The 18,241-nt window shown below is 34.8% G+C and overlaps 1 protein-coding gene across 1 annotated transcript in view; it reads left to right on the top strand.

Moving 5' to 3' along the window:
• LOC103586866 (selection and upkeep of intraepithelial T-cells protein 8-like) overlaps nt 1-18,241 on the top strand; it is a 72,405-nt gene that overhangs the window by 18,237 nt on the left and 35,927 nt on the right. The window contains exons 4-5 of the mRNA XM_008568212.1: nt 1,065-1,169; nt 5,428-5,532. Coding sequence (XP_008566434.1) covers nt 1,065-1,169; nt 5,428-5,532 — 210 coding nt within the window. The remainder of the gene's footprint in view (nt 1-1,064; nt 1,170-5,427; nt 5,533-18,241) is intronic.

Here is an 18,241-nt window from a genome sequence, read left to right on the forward strand (position 1 = left end):
GAATAGAAGCCTTTCATAAAGTAAAAAAGCAAATTCAGTCATGGTGATAACCAAGTAGGGAAGATGCCTTGACAATGGAGCTAAGCTAGTTTTACATGTCATTATTTTTTCCCTAGAATCCATGTATCTCTCAAGTTCCATTAGTTCAATGCTAATTTACTAGGTTAGCCTGCTATACTTTAAACCATTTATTATTTAAATACATTGATTTTCTGTGTGTGTGTTGTGTATCTGAAAATTCCAATATATAATAGTATTGCCTGTATGATTTTGTGGGTTTGTTTGTTTGTTTGTCTGTCTCCAATATTGACTTCTTCATTCCTTGGGAACCAGTGTTTTTCTCTTTCCACAATATCTCAAATACAAGGAAAGCTCTTTAAACTCCATTCTTCAAGTCACTATTGATTAGTAGATGATAATAGAGCGAATGCTTGCTTTGAACCTTGCCCATTTTCTGAACTTTGAGGAATTTGAGGAGTTCCTTGCTTTATCACCACTCAGCAATTTATTTATTTATTTATGTATTTTTGAAATTTTGATCAGGATATTATGTTAGGTGTTCTGTTCTGGGAGAACTTTTTGTTGTTATTGTTGTATCAGTCCTACAGAAGTTCCTACAGGGAATTTAAACACTGAATGTCAAAAGCCTTTCTTAGTTTTATTTCTGTGATTTTAAAGCTCTTACATTGTCTTTAAACTTTCTAAAATTTTATTAGAGGCACTTCTAATCTAGCCCCACAAACATCATCTTCCCCAAATCCTACATTTATTGTGGTACTCAGGATCCTGTCCTGTAATTTCTCTCATCTCACAGATTGTCCACTAGAATGTAAGGACAAAAGTAGGGAGTTATTTCTCCATTCAATCCTGTTCCATTCTCTGAATAGTTTTGTTCTTATCCGAGCCCAGCTACCTTAGCCTGCAGTCCTCATCTAAGACTGGAGTACATAGCACACAGTGTGATGGGTGCCTTAAGTAGGGATCTTGCTTCCCTAGCAGCAATCTTCCATGCCCAATGGAGTATTGTGCTCTACTTACCAAGTTTTTTCTGCCCTCTCTTTCAGATGTCCTGTTCAAATCAGAATATATGTCATTGATGTGGTATAAAATTTCTTATCCCCTGATATATTTGATCATTTTGATTGCTCTTCTGTGTCTCAGAACAAAAGGTATTTAATTCAGGAAAGGTAAAGAGTTTTGAAGCTATTCCTTCTTTTTTAAATTTATTTTTTATTGAAGCATAATTGATTATACACATTTGTGGGGTACAAAGTTGACTATTAATAGTTATGTACAATACATGATGGTCAAATCAAGATAGTTAACTTATTCATCACAACAATATGTAAATCATTCTTTATGTCCATTAATCAATTTCTCATTTATCCATCTTCATCTCTCCTTCCCCCCTTTCCATTTCTAGTAACCACAGTTCTGTTCTTTCCTTCTAAAAGTTCAATGTATTATTGTGATTCTTTCTTTGTTTGTCTTTCTCTCTTTTTATCTCTCATTTATTTATTAATTCAGCTCCCACTTATGAGTGAGAACATGCAGTATTTTTCTTTCTGCACTTGGGTTCTTTCACTTAAAGTAATTTTCTCCAGCCTCATACATGTTGTTGCGAATGGCAGAATTTCATTCTTTTTTAGGCTGAGTAGTATTCCATTGCATATATATGCCAAATTTTCCTTATCCAGTCATCCATCGACAGACACTTACATTGGTTTCATAGCCTGGCTATTGTCAATAGAGCTGTGATAAACATGGGAGTGCAGGTAACCCTTCAACATGAAGATTTCCATTCCTTTGGATATATACCCAGTAGTGGGATTACTAGATCATATCACATTTCTATCTGTAGTTGCTTAAAGAACCTCCATACTGTTTTCCATAATGGCTGTACTAATTTACAGTCCCACTAACAGTGCAGAGGGTTCCCCTTGTTCTCTGAACTCTGTCTTTTTGGTAATAGGCATTCTAACTGGAGTGAGATGATATCTCAAAATGGTTTTGATTTGCATTTCCCTGATGGTTAATGATGTTGAACATTTTTCCATATATCTGTTGGTCATTTGTTTGTCTTATTTTGAGAGATGTCTATTCAGCTCCTTTCCCATTTTTCAATCAGATTATTATTTTTTTTACTATAAAGTTGTTTGAGTCCCTTGCATATTCTGCATATCAATCCTTTGTCAGATTTATAGTTTTCAAATATTTTCTCCCATTCTGTAGGTTGTCTTGTCACTCACTCTGTTGATTGTTTCCTTTGCTGTGCAGAAGCTTTTTAGTTTGATAAAATCTCATTTGTTTATTTTTTCTTTATTTGTCTGTAGTTTTGTGGTCTTTTGCATAAAGTCCTTGCCTAGCTGTACATCCTGGAGTGTGTCCCATATGTTTTCTTCAAGGAGTTTTAAAGTTTCAGGTTTTATATTTAAGTCTTTATTCCATTTTCAGTTGATTTTGGTATATGGTGAGAGTCCAGCTACATTAGCCTGCAGTCCTCATCTAAGACCAGAGTACATTGTTCAAATGTTTCATTATTCCACATAAGAATATCCAGTTTTCCCAGCACCATTTATTGAATGGGCTGCCCTTTTCCCATTGTTTGTTCTTGGTGCCCTTGTTAAAGATTAGCTGGCTGTAAATACGTGGGTGGATTTCTATGTTCTCTATTGTGTTCCATTGGTCCAAGTGTTAGTACCATGCCATTTTGATTACTATACCTTTGTAGTATCATTTGAAGTCAAGAATTGTAATGCCTCTGGCTTTATTTTGTTTGCTCAGGATTGCTTTGGCTATTTGGGGTCTTTTGTTGCTCTATGTGAATGTTAGGATTGTTTTTTCTATTTCTGTGAAGAATGTTGTCAGTATTATGATGGAGATCACATTGAATATGTAGATGGCTTTTGGGAGTATAGATGTTTTTTGCTATGTTGATTCTTCCAATCTGTGAACAGGAATGTCTTTCCATCTTTTTGTGTCTTCTTTAATTTCTTTCAGTAGTGATTTGTAGTTCTCATTGTAGCAATTTTTCACCTCCTTCATTAAATTTATTCCTAGGTATTCTTTTTTTTTTTTTTTTTGGTGACTATTGTAAGTGCGTTTGCTTTCTTGATTTCTTTTTCTGCTAGCTCATTGTTGGAATATGAAAATGCTACTGATTTTTATATATTGATTTTGTATACTGCAACATTGCTGAATTTGTTTATCAGCTCTATATACCAGATGCTTAGAGGAGGTTTACAGAAAACTGTGTCAACCTGCATCTCAGTGCATCCCACTGCCATATTTGCCGAAGTGGGTCTATATGTCTTGAGTTATGCCTTAAGGTAAGCTGCAGTCCTCCCTCCTTATGAGGCTTTCCAGGCAAAGGCACTGCTGCTGCTATTTGTAACTACTAAGACTAAGATCTCCTGATCTTTTCATAGCCATCGTTACTTATTTCCTCTCACTGGGGCCATTTTCTGGAATTCAAATAATAACAGCTCTGTTCTCTTCCACAGGTATCTGTGGACTTTTTAGACTTATTATTTAAATTGTTCAGAAAATTTTACTTTGATAATGAGAGAAAGAAAAATATATGAACTAGTAACCAGATTCTTGGTCCTCTGGGATCTCTTCTCAACTCCTATGAAACAAACCTGAACATACTCTATTTTGCCTCACTTGGGGTAGGAAATGCAGTATTAATTTCATGGAGTTAAAAACAGAGGGAAGAGAAGGCATCAGACATATTTGAGAATGGCCTCTTGTAGTACTGGACCACAGGACTTTAGACCATGCAAGATGAGTAACAGAAGAGGCAGGCTATAGCATCAAATACTGTAGATTTCATGAGAGAAAGGAGCTGCCATACACTCTAGACTATTCTGGATGGAGGAAGAGATGGACTGGAAGAGTTCGGGAGACACTTTAACCTATAGCGACAAATACACAATTCACAAGACAAGGTGCCTTTTGAGTGTTATTGTGTAAATGAAACTTATCTGTAGTTCAGGAAATGTAAAGCTGAGAAAGAACATAGAGCTCAACTTGGCCAGTCCTCTGCCCAGTTCATAAAAACCTTTATAACTTTTAATGGGTATTTATCATGTCAGAAGATGTGAAAAGAAATCTATAGTCAATATCTTACTAATTGATCCAAACAACCCTGTGAGGTAGGCTCTTTTTATTATCATTAGATGGGAAAAAATCAGAATTTTTGCACACATTGTTCAAGCTCAAACTATCTATAAATAAAGAACTGCATATAAACTATCTATCTAGATGTTTCAAGTGCCAAACACTTTGCTCCAACCACGATGCTCTTCTTCAGGAAGATGCGTGGTATCAAGACTACTCTTGCATGCTTACAGCAACAGGAAGGTCATTAACTCATTAGGCATTCTGACTTCTTTATTTATTCAACAAATACGCATTGAGCATCTCCTAGATACTAGTCACTGTTCTAGACAGTAACAATAAAGCAAAGGAGGAAAAAGCCAAAAGTCTTTGCCTTGTAGAGCTTACTTCTAGTGTAATGTGAAAACATTTTCCCTTTTTGGGCTTTACAGGTGGTAATTGCTATTGGCATTTCTAATTTTAAAAACTCACACACAAAAAACACAGAACCAAAACAAAACAAAAACGAAAAATCTTTGTCTTTTCTGGATCTTCTCCACTCTAAGTATTCATTGTTATTTGTTCCTTGCATGAAATGTCTGAGAATTACCCAACAATCTTGTCATTTTCCTCTAGAAATGTTATAAATCCATAAATGAATTTTTTCAAAAATCTAGCTTAATATAGGAAAGCATGGTTTAATAAGAAGAGTTGTCCATCTTTGATATGATTTTTCTCACACTGTAGTAAGCTCCCTGGGATATAGGTATTCAAGTAAACATTGAATGGCTAAATAGCAGGGATGCTGTAGAGAAGATCCTTGCATTATACCTTAAGGTCATTACAACTGTGAAATTCTCAGGTTCCAAGGTACTTTTTCCTCCTAACTAACTCAGAGTTTCCCAAAACTACCACCTTGTTGGTCCTATAAACTTTAGACCCTTATGCATTCAGAGAAAGTTACAGTGATCAGGGTTCTGCTCTCTCTAGATCTCATTTTTTTAGGATGATCACATGCTGCATGGTGTGGGGAAAAGTAGGAAGAGATTATTCTTCCTAAGTCTGCTCTGCTCTCAACCCAATTGATTGTAAGCCTGATCCTCAGCCCTGAATTCTTGATCTATCTTTACTTACAATTCTGCTTTTTGTGCCAAGCCCTGTTGAATAGGTTGTTGAATATTCAGCCCATAGGTTGAATAGACATAATTAGACATGACATTTTGACCTTTAAAAATTTTCTGTATCTAGTATGTTTGTTGCTATTCCAATGCATTCTCAGAGTCCTAACTTCCTAATTCTCCTTGACTCTTTTTTTTTTTTTTCCAGTTACAAAGAGTAAAGGGAGTGTTTGCTTTGAAATTGTGTTGGTGGGTCTACGTTTCCTGATGTTTACTGGTATCTTTCTTATCTACCCAAAATTCAGAAATGAAGGTAAGTAGAACTAGAAAACTGGGATCTCTCTGTTCACCTCTTCCCTGCCTGGTACCCTCTTTATGTGGTAGTATTGACATAAAGCTGGGCTTTTAGAGCAGCCACAGGAGAAGGAGAGGATTTAGGTGATGTCTTAGAGGCTTCAGATGCTGTCCTATGAACTGTGAGAGACCTAGAGTTTTTAGGCTTCCCTGATGACTGCCTGTTTTTCCACCACCACTTGTGGTCACAGTTGCTTGGGTAACAAGGGAAAGAATATATTCCTTCAGTTCTGGCAGCCTTATCATCCAAAATTGTTGGGTCCAGACACTCAATTACATAACACAATTACTGATGCCACTTTTATGTTGGCTCCAAGTCAATGATTAATAACCACTTTTGAATTAGAGATCCCTTTGGAAAATTAATCAACAAAATTCAAATGCAAAATTTTGCTTGTTTTATTTTCTATTCAGTTCCAAGGTGATTGAAAAGCTATCATTTGATGCTCTTCCCTATGTATTTAGATGCTATTTGGAAGTATAACTATACTACATCATACACTTTATTATAATGGTAGCTGAGAATTTATCAATACCTTTCATTTGTTTGCAGTCATTGGGAAGTATTTACATAAGACAATTGCTATCAAAGTAAATAAAAGGATCACTTTATTATTTTCTAGGGCTTTGCCTTCATGCCTAGGGTGGAACTGGGCCAGAGGCTATTCAGATAGCTTTTTAAAATCTATTATATATTTCTGAACTGCCCCCAACAAAGCCCATTTCATCTATTTGCACCTGAAATTATAAACCCAAACCTCAAATCTTAACAAACAAATGAGCACAAAAAGCAGGCTAACTAAGGTCAATTAAACAGTAGCAAGAATGTGCAAGAATATGTAAGATGAAATTCTGTTTCCAACAGTATGGAATACCCTAAACCACTAGATACCCTAAACCACTCTTTTTGACTACAACATGGGTGCTACAATTATCTATCTGCCTATCTATCATCTAACATTTATCTACCAACTATTATTTTCAAGTTATTTTTGAGCTATTGAGAAAGGGAGGAAAATATTTTGAGTAATGGGAAAAAATCAAGAGATGCAGTCAAGATCTTATTCTGGCTTTGTTCTCTCTCTCTCTTCTCTCTCTCTCTCTCTCTCTCTTTCTTTCTCTTTCTTTTTCTTTCTTTCTTTCTTTCTTTCTTTCTTTCTTTCTTTCTTTCTTTCTTTCTTTCTTTCTTTCTTTCTTTCTTTCTTTCTTTCTTTCTTTCTTCCTTTCTTTCTTTCTTTCTTTTTCTTTCTTTCTTTCTGTTGTGGACATCTTCTAAACCAAGGTTGCCTATTTACCTTTTGTTTTGAGGTCCACATTGGGGTAAGCAGATCAAGGACGAATCCCAGAGCCCTCATGAGGGGGAACCTAATAGAAATATCTACATATATTTGGGACCCCAAAGGAGTGAACACCAAAATATTCTGTGAAAACATTTAGTAAGAAAAAATATCTCATGGAATGGGATAATAAGAAAACAACTCTTTACCCCTTGGTACCAAATAGTAGAATTTAAAAATAACTTTGCTTGATCATTTATACACACAAACCCTCCTTTAATGAGATTGTAGCCATGAACTGGGTGGAAACTGATGAAATTCAGCAAAAAAAAAAAAAAAAAAAAAAAAAAAAAAAAAAAATATATATATATATATATATATATACTGAATATATTTCTTTTTTTTTTAATATTTACTTATTTGTGAGCTACAGTATATTGTTTCTATATATGCAACAATGATTCACTTAGAGTAGATAGTCTAGTTTCATACCCATTAGTCCACCACTTTTCCTTCACCAACACCCCCCTTTCCACTCCTGGCCTCTGGAAACCATTTTTCCACTCTCTACTTCTATGAGAACCACTTTTTTTTTTTTTAAGGTTCCACATATGAGTGACATCATGTGGTATTTGTCTTTAAGTGTCTGACTTACTTCACTTAACATGATGGTTTCCAGTTTCATTCATGTTGCTGCAAATAATAGGATATCATTTTTTATAGCTGAGTTAGCATTCCATTGTGTATATATACCACAGTATTTTTTTTATCCATTCATCTGTATTGATGAACACTTAGGTTGATACCATCTCTTGGCTATTGTGAATAGTGCTGCAACATGGGAGTGCAGGTGTCTTTTTTTTTTTTTTTCCTTTTTGTCTTTTTTCGTGACCGGCAATGGGATCGCAACCCTCAGTGTCCCACCCGCACCACGCTCAACCAGTGAGTGGACCAGTCTCTATATGGGATCCGAACCCTCGGCAGAAGCATCGCCGCACTCCCAAGCACCGCACTTTACCGAGTGCACCACCGGGCCGGCCCTGCAGGTGTCTTTTTGATATATTGATTTTATTTCCTTTGGGTATATACCCAGTAGTGAGATAGCTGGGTCCCAGGGTAGATCTATTTTTAGTTCTATGAGGAACCTCCATACTGTTTTCCACAGTGGCTGTACCAATTTGCACTCCCATCAGCAATGTAGGAGAGTTCCTTTTTCTCTGCATCCTCACTAGCATTTATTTTTCTCTTGTTGATAATAACCATTTTAACTGGAGTGAGATGATATCTCATTATGGATTTAATTTGCATTTCCCTAATGATTAGTGATTTGAACATTTTTTCATGTGCCTGTTGGCCATTTGTATGTATTCTTTGAGAAATGTGTGTTCAGTTCCTTTGCCTGTTTTTTAATTGAGTTATTTACTTTTTTGCTGTTGAGTTGAGTTTCTTATATATAGTCTGGATATTAGCCCCTTTTCTGATATGTAGTTTGCAAAGTTTCTCCCATCCTGTAAGATGTCTCTTCACTTTTTTGACAGTGACCCTTCTGTGCAGAAGCTTTTTAGTTTGATGTAGTCCCATTTATGTATTTTTGCTTTAGTTGCTGCTGCCTTTGTAGTCTCACTAAAAAAGTGGGGCTCACTTGCATTTCATTTAGCATCTCCCCTATGTTTTCTTCTAGTAGCTTCATAGTTCTGTGCCTTAAATTTAAGTCTTTGATCAATTTTGTGTTGATTTTTATTATGGTATGAGATAGCAGTCTAGTTTCAATCTTCTGCATGTGGATAACAAATTGCCCCAGCACCATGTGTTGAAGAGGCTGTCTTTTCCCCATTGTATAATTTTGGCACCTTTGTTGAAAATCTTGGCTATAAGTGTGTGGGTTTATTTCAGGGCTTTCTATTCTATTCTATTTGTCAATCTATCTGTTTTTATGCCAGTATCCTGCTGTTTGTGTTACTATAATTTTACAGTATATTTTGAAGTTGGTAAGTGTAATGCCTCCAACTTTGTTCTTTTTGTTCAAGATTGCTTTAGCTACTTGGGTTCTTTTGTGGTTCCATACAAATTTCAAGATCATTTTTTTTTCTATTTCTGTGAAGAATGACATTAGCATTTTGTTAGGGATTGCATTGAATGTGTAGGTTGCTTTGGATAATATGGATATTTTGATGATGTTAATTCTTCTGACCAATGAACGTGGGCTATTTTCCTTTTATTTGTGTCCTCTTCAATTTTTTTTCACCAGTGTTTTATAGTTTTTCATTGCAGAGGTCTATCACCCACTTGATTAAGTTAAGATGCTCCTAAACCAAGAAGGAAATTTAAAAATTCCTAGAGAGAAATGAAAATGAAAACATGTTGCTTTGCCCCCCATGGATTTGTCACCCCTCTTCCCCTGGGTGATGGAGGTGCAAAGGATTACTCAAAGCCCATCTCTTCTGAGCAGTGAGAGACCCTGAAGTGGTTAATCTCCTGCTGGAACCCTCAAGTGAGAGGCAACCCTTCCTTGGGAAATTAAACCCGAATTGGGGTTCTCTTCCTGCATTTATTTTCCAGACCAGGAAGTTATAGGAAGAGAACATAGGTGGGGTCATAGTCTAACAATATAGACTGGTAACTTTCAGTGAAACAAGTCAGATGACATTCCAGTAGACAATTAAGTGATCTTACAGCAATTTCTCAGTATCTTTACATAACAATCAATAATTAGTCTGTCCTTGAGCCAGCAACCTTGCTGTGCCATGATCTTTATCTTACACCAGAGACTTTACAGCCTTCAGAAAATTTCCACTCCTCCACAAGGTCAATATTTGAAACTGCAAGGCTTTGGAAAACCAGGCCCTGTGAAGTACATTTGCTTTAAGAATATTCCACAAAAATACACATACCAGAACCTGTAGAGTACAGCAAAAGCAGTTCTAAGAGGGAAGTGTATAGCAATAAATGCCTACATCAAAAAAGAAGACTCCAAATAAACAACCTAACATTACACCTCAAGGAACTGGAAAACCAAGAACAAATGAGACACAAAATCAAAAAGAAATAACAAAGATAAGAGCAGAAATAAATGAATTAGGGATTAAATTTGGTATATATTTTAGAGATAAAGCCAACTGATTGGTTATCCTATTGGATATTGAGGTAGAAGAAAAGAAAAAGTGTCAAAGATGATTTTAAATTTCTTAGAATTAGCAACTATGAAACAGAGTTGCCATGTTTATTAGACATAGAATATAAAGTAAATATGTTTTATGTATTTAAAAATAAAAGAATGGGGCCGGCCCGGTGGCGCACTGCTACAGTGTGCCACTTGGGAGTGCGGTGGCGCTCCCGCCGAGGGTTCGGATCCCACATACAGACCGGCTGCTCACTGGCTGAGCAAGGTGCGGGCGCAACACCGAGGGTTGCGATCCCGTTGCTGGTCCCGGTCTGGTACGGGCGCAACACTGAGGGTTGCGATCCATTGCCGGTCACGAAAAAAGACAAAAAGGACAAAATAAATAAATAAATAAATAAATAAATAAATAAATAAATAAATAAATAAATAAATAAAAGAATGAATTCAAAATATCAATGGAGGATCAGAGACTATAAAAAACACCAAGAATATTTTAGAAAAAATGACTAGAATGTTTAGAAATTAGATATATAATAATTGAAATTTAAAAACTCAGTGGGTAAGTTAAGCAGAAAATCACACAGAGTTTCCTTTTAATTGTGTCTGATCACATTTGTTAATTTGCATATTGTTGAACCCTTCTTACATCCCTGAGAAAAATCCCACTTGATCATCATATATATATATATATGTTTTTGATATGCTGTTGAATTCAGTTTGCCAGTATTTTGCTGAGAATTTTTGCATCTATCTTCATCAGGGATATTGGCCTGCAGTTTTATTTTGGGACCCTTGTCTGGTTTTGGTATCAGGATGATGCTGGCCTCACGGAATGAGTTTGGGAGAATACCCTTTGCTTAGATTTTTTGAAATAGTTTTAGAAGAATGGGTATTAATTTTTTTTGAAAAGTGTGGTAGAATTCAGCAGTGAAACCATCTGGTCCTAGTCTTTCCTTTCTTTTCCTTATAACTGATTATACATATGTGTCGGGTACAGAGTTATATTTTGATACATTTATACAATGTGTGATGATCAAACCAGAGTAGTTAGCATATTCGTCACTACAAAACTTAAACATTTTTTATGGTGAGGCTATTCAATCTCTTCTCTTCTAGCCATTTGATTACATGTGGTAAATTATTGTTAATTAAAGGTGCTTAGCTCAACTGCACACCAATAAAACTTGTTTTTCCTATCTAGCTGTTTTGTGTCCATTAACCATCCTCTCATATTCCCCCTTCCTCTCCTCCCTTGCACTTCTGGTAACCATAGTTCTGCTCTCTCCTTCTGAAAGTTTAACTTATCATTTTTTGTTTATATTTTTAGCTCCAAATTATGAGTGAGAACATGTGGTATTTCTTTTCCTGTGCTGGGCTCGTTTCACTCAACATGATTTTCTCCAAGCTCATCCATGCTACTGCAAATGGCAGAATTTCATTCTTTTTTTAATGGCTGAGTAGTACTCCATTGTGTACCATATGTACCACATTTTCTTTACCCAATTGTACGTTGATTGGTTAAAGAAATTAAGACATTAAAGACATTAAGATTGGTTCCATATCTTGGCTATTGTGAATAGAACCGAGATAAACATTATGACTTGCATTCCTTTGTGTATATACTCAGTAGTAGGATTGCTGGATTGTATCTTAATTTTATCTTTAGTTGCTTGAGAAACCTCCACACTGTTTTGCAAAATTGCTATACTAATTTACAGTCCCACCAACATTGTATAAGAGATCCCCTTTCTCCACATTTGTGCCAGCATTTGGTATTTTTTGGCTTTTTGATAACAGCCATTTTAACTGGGATCAGATGATATCTCATTTTGGTTTTGGTCTGCATTTCTCTGATGATTAGTGATACTGACCATCTTTTCATATGCCTAATGGCCATTTTTATGTCTTTTGAGAAATGTCTGTTCAGCTCCTTTGTCCATTTTTTAATTGGCTTATTTATTTGTTTATTTTTTGCTATAGAGTTGTTTGAGTACCTTGTCTGTTCTGGATATTAAAACTTTTTCAGATGCATAGTTTATAAATATTTTCTCCCATTCTGCAGGTTGTCTTTTTGCTCTGTTCATTGTTTCCTTTGCTGTACAGAATCTTTTTAGTTTGATATAGTCACATTTGCTTATTTTTTCTTTTGCTGCCTGTGCTTTCTAGGCCTTATTCATAAAGTCTTTTCATAGTGCTATATTGTGAAGGGTTTCCCCTGTATTTTCTTCTAGGAGTTTTATAGTTTCAGGTCTTATATTTAAGTCTTTAATCCATTTTCAGTTGACTTAGGCATATGGTGAGACATAGAGGTCTGGTTTCATTTTTCTACACATGGATATCCAGTTTTCTCAGCACCATTTATTGAAAAGGCTGTCCTTTCCCCATTATATGTTCTTGACACCCTTGTTGAAGATAAATTGACTGTAAATATGTGGACTAATTTCTGGGTTCTCTATTCTGTTCCATTGGTCCAAGCATCTGTTTTTAATGTTAATACCATGCTGTTTTAGTTATTATAGCTTTGTAGTATATTTTGAAGTCAGGTAGTATAATGCTTTATAATTTTTTTGCTTAGGATTGTTTTGGCTATTTGGGTTTTTTTGTTGCTCCATGTGAATGTTAGGATTGTTTATTCCATTTCTGTGAAGTATGTCATTTGAAGTGTGATGGGGATTGCATTGGATCTGTAGATTGCTGTGGATAGCATGAACATTTTCACATTAATTCTTCCAATACATGAATATGGAATGTCTTTCCAATTTTTTTGTGTATCCTCCTTAATTTCTTTCTCAGTGTCTTGTAGTTTTAAAATTACAAATCTTTCACCTTTAAAAAAATTTATTTCTACTTATTTTATTTTTTTGGTAGCTATTGTAAATGGGCTTGTTTTCTTGATTTTGTTCTCTGAGCATTCATCATTGCTGTATAGAAACACTACTTATTTTGTATATTTATTTTGTATCCTTCATATTTACTGAATTTGTTTATCAGCTCTCAGAGTATTTTGGTGAAGTCTTTAGATTATTCTATTTATAAGATCATGTCATCTGCAAACATGGACAATTCAACTTTGTCTTTTTCAATTTGGATGCCTTTTATTCTTTCTCTTACTTAATTGCTCTAGCTAGAACTTCCAGTAGTTTGTTAAATAGGAGTGGAGAAAGTGGGCATCCTTGTCTTATCTTGCTCCTGTTCTTAGAGGAAAAGCTTTCCTTTCCCCATTCAGAATGATGTCAGCTGTGGGTTTGTCATATATGGCTTTTATTGTGTTGAGGTACTTTCTTCCTATACCTAATTTATTGAGAGTCTTTATCACAAAGTTATTTTGAATTTTGTCAAATGCTTTTTTTTTTACATCTATTGAAATGATCATATGGTTTTTGTCCTTGATTTTGTTGATGTAATGTATCACATTTATTGATTTGTGTATGTTGAACCATCCTTGCATCCCTGGGGTGAATGCCACTTGATAATGATGTATAACCTTTTTGATGTGGTGTTGAATTCCATTTGCTAACATTTTGTTAAGAATTTTTGCATCTATGTTCATCATGGGTATTGACCTTTAGTTTTTGTGTCTCTGTGTGTGTCCTTGTCTGATTTTATTATCAACATGATGCTGGTCTCATAGAAAGAGTTTGGGAGAATGGCTTTTGCTTTGATTTTCTGGAATAGTGTGAAAAGAATCAGCATTAATTCTTTTTGAAAAATATGCTATAATTCAGCAGTGAAGGCATCCAATCCTAGCCTTTTCTTTGTTTAGAGACTGCTAACTACTGATTCGATCTTCTTGCTTGTTACTGGTCTTTTCAGGTTTTCTGTTTCTTGTAGTTCAGTGTTGGTAGGTTGTATATGTACAGAAATGTATCTGTTTCCTCTATATTTTCCAAATTTGTTGGTGTATCATTTTTAATAACAGTCTGTAATGATTCTTTTTATTCCCGTGGTGTCAGTTGTAATGTCACCTTTTTAATTTCTGATTTTCATTATTTGGATCTTCTCTTTTTTTTCTTGGTTATTATAGCTAATGGCTTTCTAATTTTGCTTATCTTTTTAAAAAGCCAACGTTTTACTTAATTGATCTTTAAAATTGTTGCTTTGGTTTGTATTTCATTAGTTCTGCTCCAGTCTTTATTATTATTTTTGGCCTAGTTTTGGTATTGGATTATTCTTGCCTTTCTGTTTTCTTGATGCACAATATTAGTTAAAATTTTTTTTTATTTTACTTTTTGATGTAAGCCCTTATTTATTGCCATAAACTTCCCTCTCAGTACTGTTTTTTCAGTATTCCATAGGTTTTGGTATGTTGTGCTTCTCTTTTCACTCCTTTTAAGAATTTTTTTATTTCCTGATTAATTTATTTTTTGACTTATCATTCATTCAGGAGTATGTTATTTAATTTCCGTGTATTTGTACTGTCTCCATATTTTCTTGTGTCAGTGATTTCTAGTTTTATTCATTGTAGTCTGAAGAGATACTTGATATGATTTTCATATTTAAAAATGTGTTGAGACTTTATTTGTGCTACAATGGATTGAATTATGTCCCCCCAAACTCACCGAAGCTTGAATTGTGTCCCCCAAGTTTTATATATTAGAAACTTGACCCACACTGTGACTTTTAAGAGGGTAGGAAATCCTACTATGGTAATAGAAAGGTGGATCCTTGAAGAGGGGATTAGATTGTAGGACCACGCGACAGTGAATGGATTAAAAATGGTGGTCAGGGGCATGGTTCTGAGGGCTTTAAAAGAAGAGAGAAGAGAGTCTATCTTTCTTTCACTCTCTGCTCTCTCTCTGCTCCAATATTTTCACTATATGATACCCTGCCATCACTGTCACCACCACCAAGGCCTTCACCAGCTCTGTTTCCCTGTATTTGGACTTACCAGCCAGCCTCAGAAACTGTAAGCAATGAATTTTGTTTTCAATCACCCAGTTCCATGTATTTTATTATAAGCAACAAAAACAGACTAATTCAGTGGCCTAACATATGGTCTTTCATAGAGAATGATCTCTGTATTGATGAGAAGAATGTGTCTTTTTCATCTATTGTAAAAAATGTTCTATAAATGTCTGTCAAGTCTGTTTGGTCTATAGTGCAGTTTATATTCAATGTTTCTATGTTGATTTTTGTTATTTTTTTTCTAGATTATCTGTCCAATGCAGAGAGAGGGGTATTGAAGTCCCTAACTATGATTGCATTGGGGTCCATATCTCTCTTTAGATCCAATAATATTTGCTTTACATATCTGGGTTCATATCTGGGTTCTGTTGCTTAATTGATTTCTTATCACTATATATTGCCCTTCTTTTTCTCTTTTTGTAGTTTTGTTTTAAAGTCTATTTTATCCAACATAAATATAGCTACTATTGCTTGTTTTTGGTTTCCATTTGCATGGAATACCCTTTTACATCCCTTCACTATTAGGCTATGTGTGTGTTTACAGGTGCTGTGAGTTTCCAGTAGGCAGCATATAGTTGGGTCTTTTAAAAAAAATCCATTTAGCCAGACTATATATCTTAAATGTGGAATTTAATCCATTTACATTCAAGGTTGTTATTGAAAGGTATTGCCACACATCTGACATTTTGTTAATTGTTTTATGTTTCTTTTATATATATTTTGCTCCTTTCTTTCTCTTTTGATGTTTTTCTTTGCTATTGCATGGGGTTTTATTTGTCCTGATAAGATATATAATTTCTTTCTCTTTTTCATTTGCATATCAACTCTACCAGTGAGTTTTATTCTTTTGCATATTATCATTATGATAGTTCTTGATCTTTTGGCTATAATCTAAAAGACAAAAAATAACAAATGCTGAGAAGAATGTGAAACAAAGGAACTATTTTCATATACTGTTGGTTGGAATTAGTACAGCCATTATGGAAAAGTTGATGGAGGTTCCTAAAAAAGCTAAAAATAGAACTACCATATGGAAGATGGAAAGATATCCCATCCTTTTGGATTGGAAGAATTAACATTGTGAAAATGTCCATACTACCCAAAGTGATCTACAGATTCAATGCAATACCCATCAAAATTCCAAAGACATTTTTCTCTGAAATGGAAAAAACTATCCTAACATTTATATGGAATAATAAAAGACAGTGAATAGACAAAACAATTCTAAGCAAATAAATAAATAAAGCTGGATTCATAACACTATCTAACTTTAAACTATACTACAAAGCTATAATAACCAAACAGCATGGTACTGGCATAAAAACAGACACACAGATCAATGGAATAGAATAGAGAATCCAGAAATCAACCCATACACCTAGAGCCATCTGATCTTTGACAAAGGCACCAAGTCTACACACTGGGGAAGAGACTGCCTCTTCAGCAAATGGTGCTGGGGAAACTGGATATTCATATTCAGGAGAATGAAACTAGACCCATACCTCTGACCATATACCAAAATCAACTCAAAATGGATTAAATAATTAAATATACATCCTGAAACAATAAACCTCCTTAAAGAAAACATGCAGGAAACACTCCAGGAAGTAGGATTGGGTAAAGACTTCATGAATATGACCCCCAAAGCACAGGCAACAAAAGGAAAAAAAAAAAACACAAATGGGATTATATCAAACTTAAAAAGCTTCTGCACAGCAGAAGAAAAAATTAACACAGAAAAAAGACAACTAACAGAGTGGGAGAAAATATTTGCAAAATAAACATCTGACAAAGGATTAATAACGAGAATATACAAGGAACTCAAACATCTTTACAGCAAAAAAAAAAAAAAAAAAGTAACCCAATTTAAAAATGGTCAAAGGATCTGAATAGACATTTCTCAAAGGAAGATATATGAATGGCCAACAGACATATGGAAAAATGTTCAACAACACTCAGCATTCAGGAAATGCAAATCAAAACCATTCTGAGATATCATCTCACCGCAGTTAGGATGGGTAATATCCAAAAGACTGAGAATGATAAATGCTGGTGAAGTTGTGGAGAAAAAGGAACCCTCCTACACTTTTGGTGGGACTGTAAAATTGTGCAGTCTTTATGGAAAATGGTATGGAAAACAATTACAGATCGATCTACCATATGACCCAGCTATTCCACTGCTGGGAATATACCCAGAGGAATGGAAATCATGTCAAAGGGATACCTGTACTCCTGTGTTTATTTCAGCACTATTCACAGTAGCAAAGAGTTGAACCCAGCCCAAATGTCCATCATCAAATGAGTGGATAAATGAAATGTGGTGTATCTACACAATGGAATACTACTCAGCTATAAAAACAAATGAAATACTGTCATTTGCAACAACATGGATGGACCTTGAGAGAATTATGTTAAGTGAAACAAGTCAGGCACAGAAAGAGAAATACCACATGTTCTCACTTATTGGTGGGAGGTAAAAATAAATAAATAAATTCACACAAACAAACAAATAAAAATTTTTTAAAAATTGAGGTAAAGCCATAGAATAGAATACTACAGAGCAATCAAAAATGAATGAACTGCCGTTACATGCACAATATGACATAATGTTTTGTCTGAATATAATCTTGTCTGAACAAGAGCCATACAAAAGTGCATTCTGCACAATTACGTTTATATAAATCCCCAAAACAGGCAAAATTAAGCAATGATGGTTTGTGTCAGAATAGGGGTTGCTTTGGGAGAGCAAATATCAACTGGGAAGGGGCATGAGGGAGTCTTCTGGGGTATGAAAATGTTCTATATACTATTCTGATGGTAGTTCCATGGGTGTATACATATTTAAACAGTTATTCAACTCTACTTGAGATGTGTGCACTTTATGCACTTAACATTTGTCTGTTACATATCAATAAAAATGTTTAAAATGTTTTTAAAAAAAGAATAAAATACTGCCATTCACAACAACATGGATGGACTTAGAAAAAAATTATGTTAAGTGAAATAAATCAGGCAGAGAAAGAGAAATACCACATGTTCTCACTTATTTGTGGGAGCTATAAGTAAATAAATAAATAAATATGCAAACCAATGTGTGTGGGGGGTGGTGCAGAGAAGAAGACACAACAATCACCACAATTTCTTGAACTCATTAAGACAAGAGAACAGATATGATGTTGATTGGGGGGGGGGAGTTGGAAGGGAACAGGAATTGGTAAAGGGGCATGAAAATCAACTATGTTTTATATTGACAAATTAAAAGTTAAAAAAAGAAAAAAACAGTAAATAATTGCCATATGATCCAGTAATCCCACTGCTGGGTATTTATACAAGGGAAATGAAATTAGCAAACCAAAGAGATATGC

This window comes from Galeopterus variegatus, unplaced genomic scaffold (genome assembly GCF_000696425.1).
Source record: "Galeopterus variegatus unplaced genomic scaffold, G_variegatus-3.0.2 Scaffold387, whole genome shotgun sequence".
Taxonomy (NCBI): domain Eukaryota; kingdom Metazoa; phylum Chordata; class Mammalia; order Dermoptera; family Cynocephalidae; genus Galeopterus; species Galeopterus variegatus.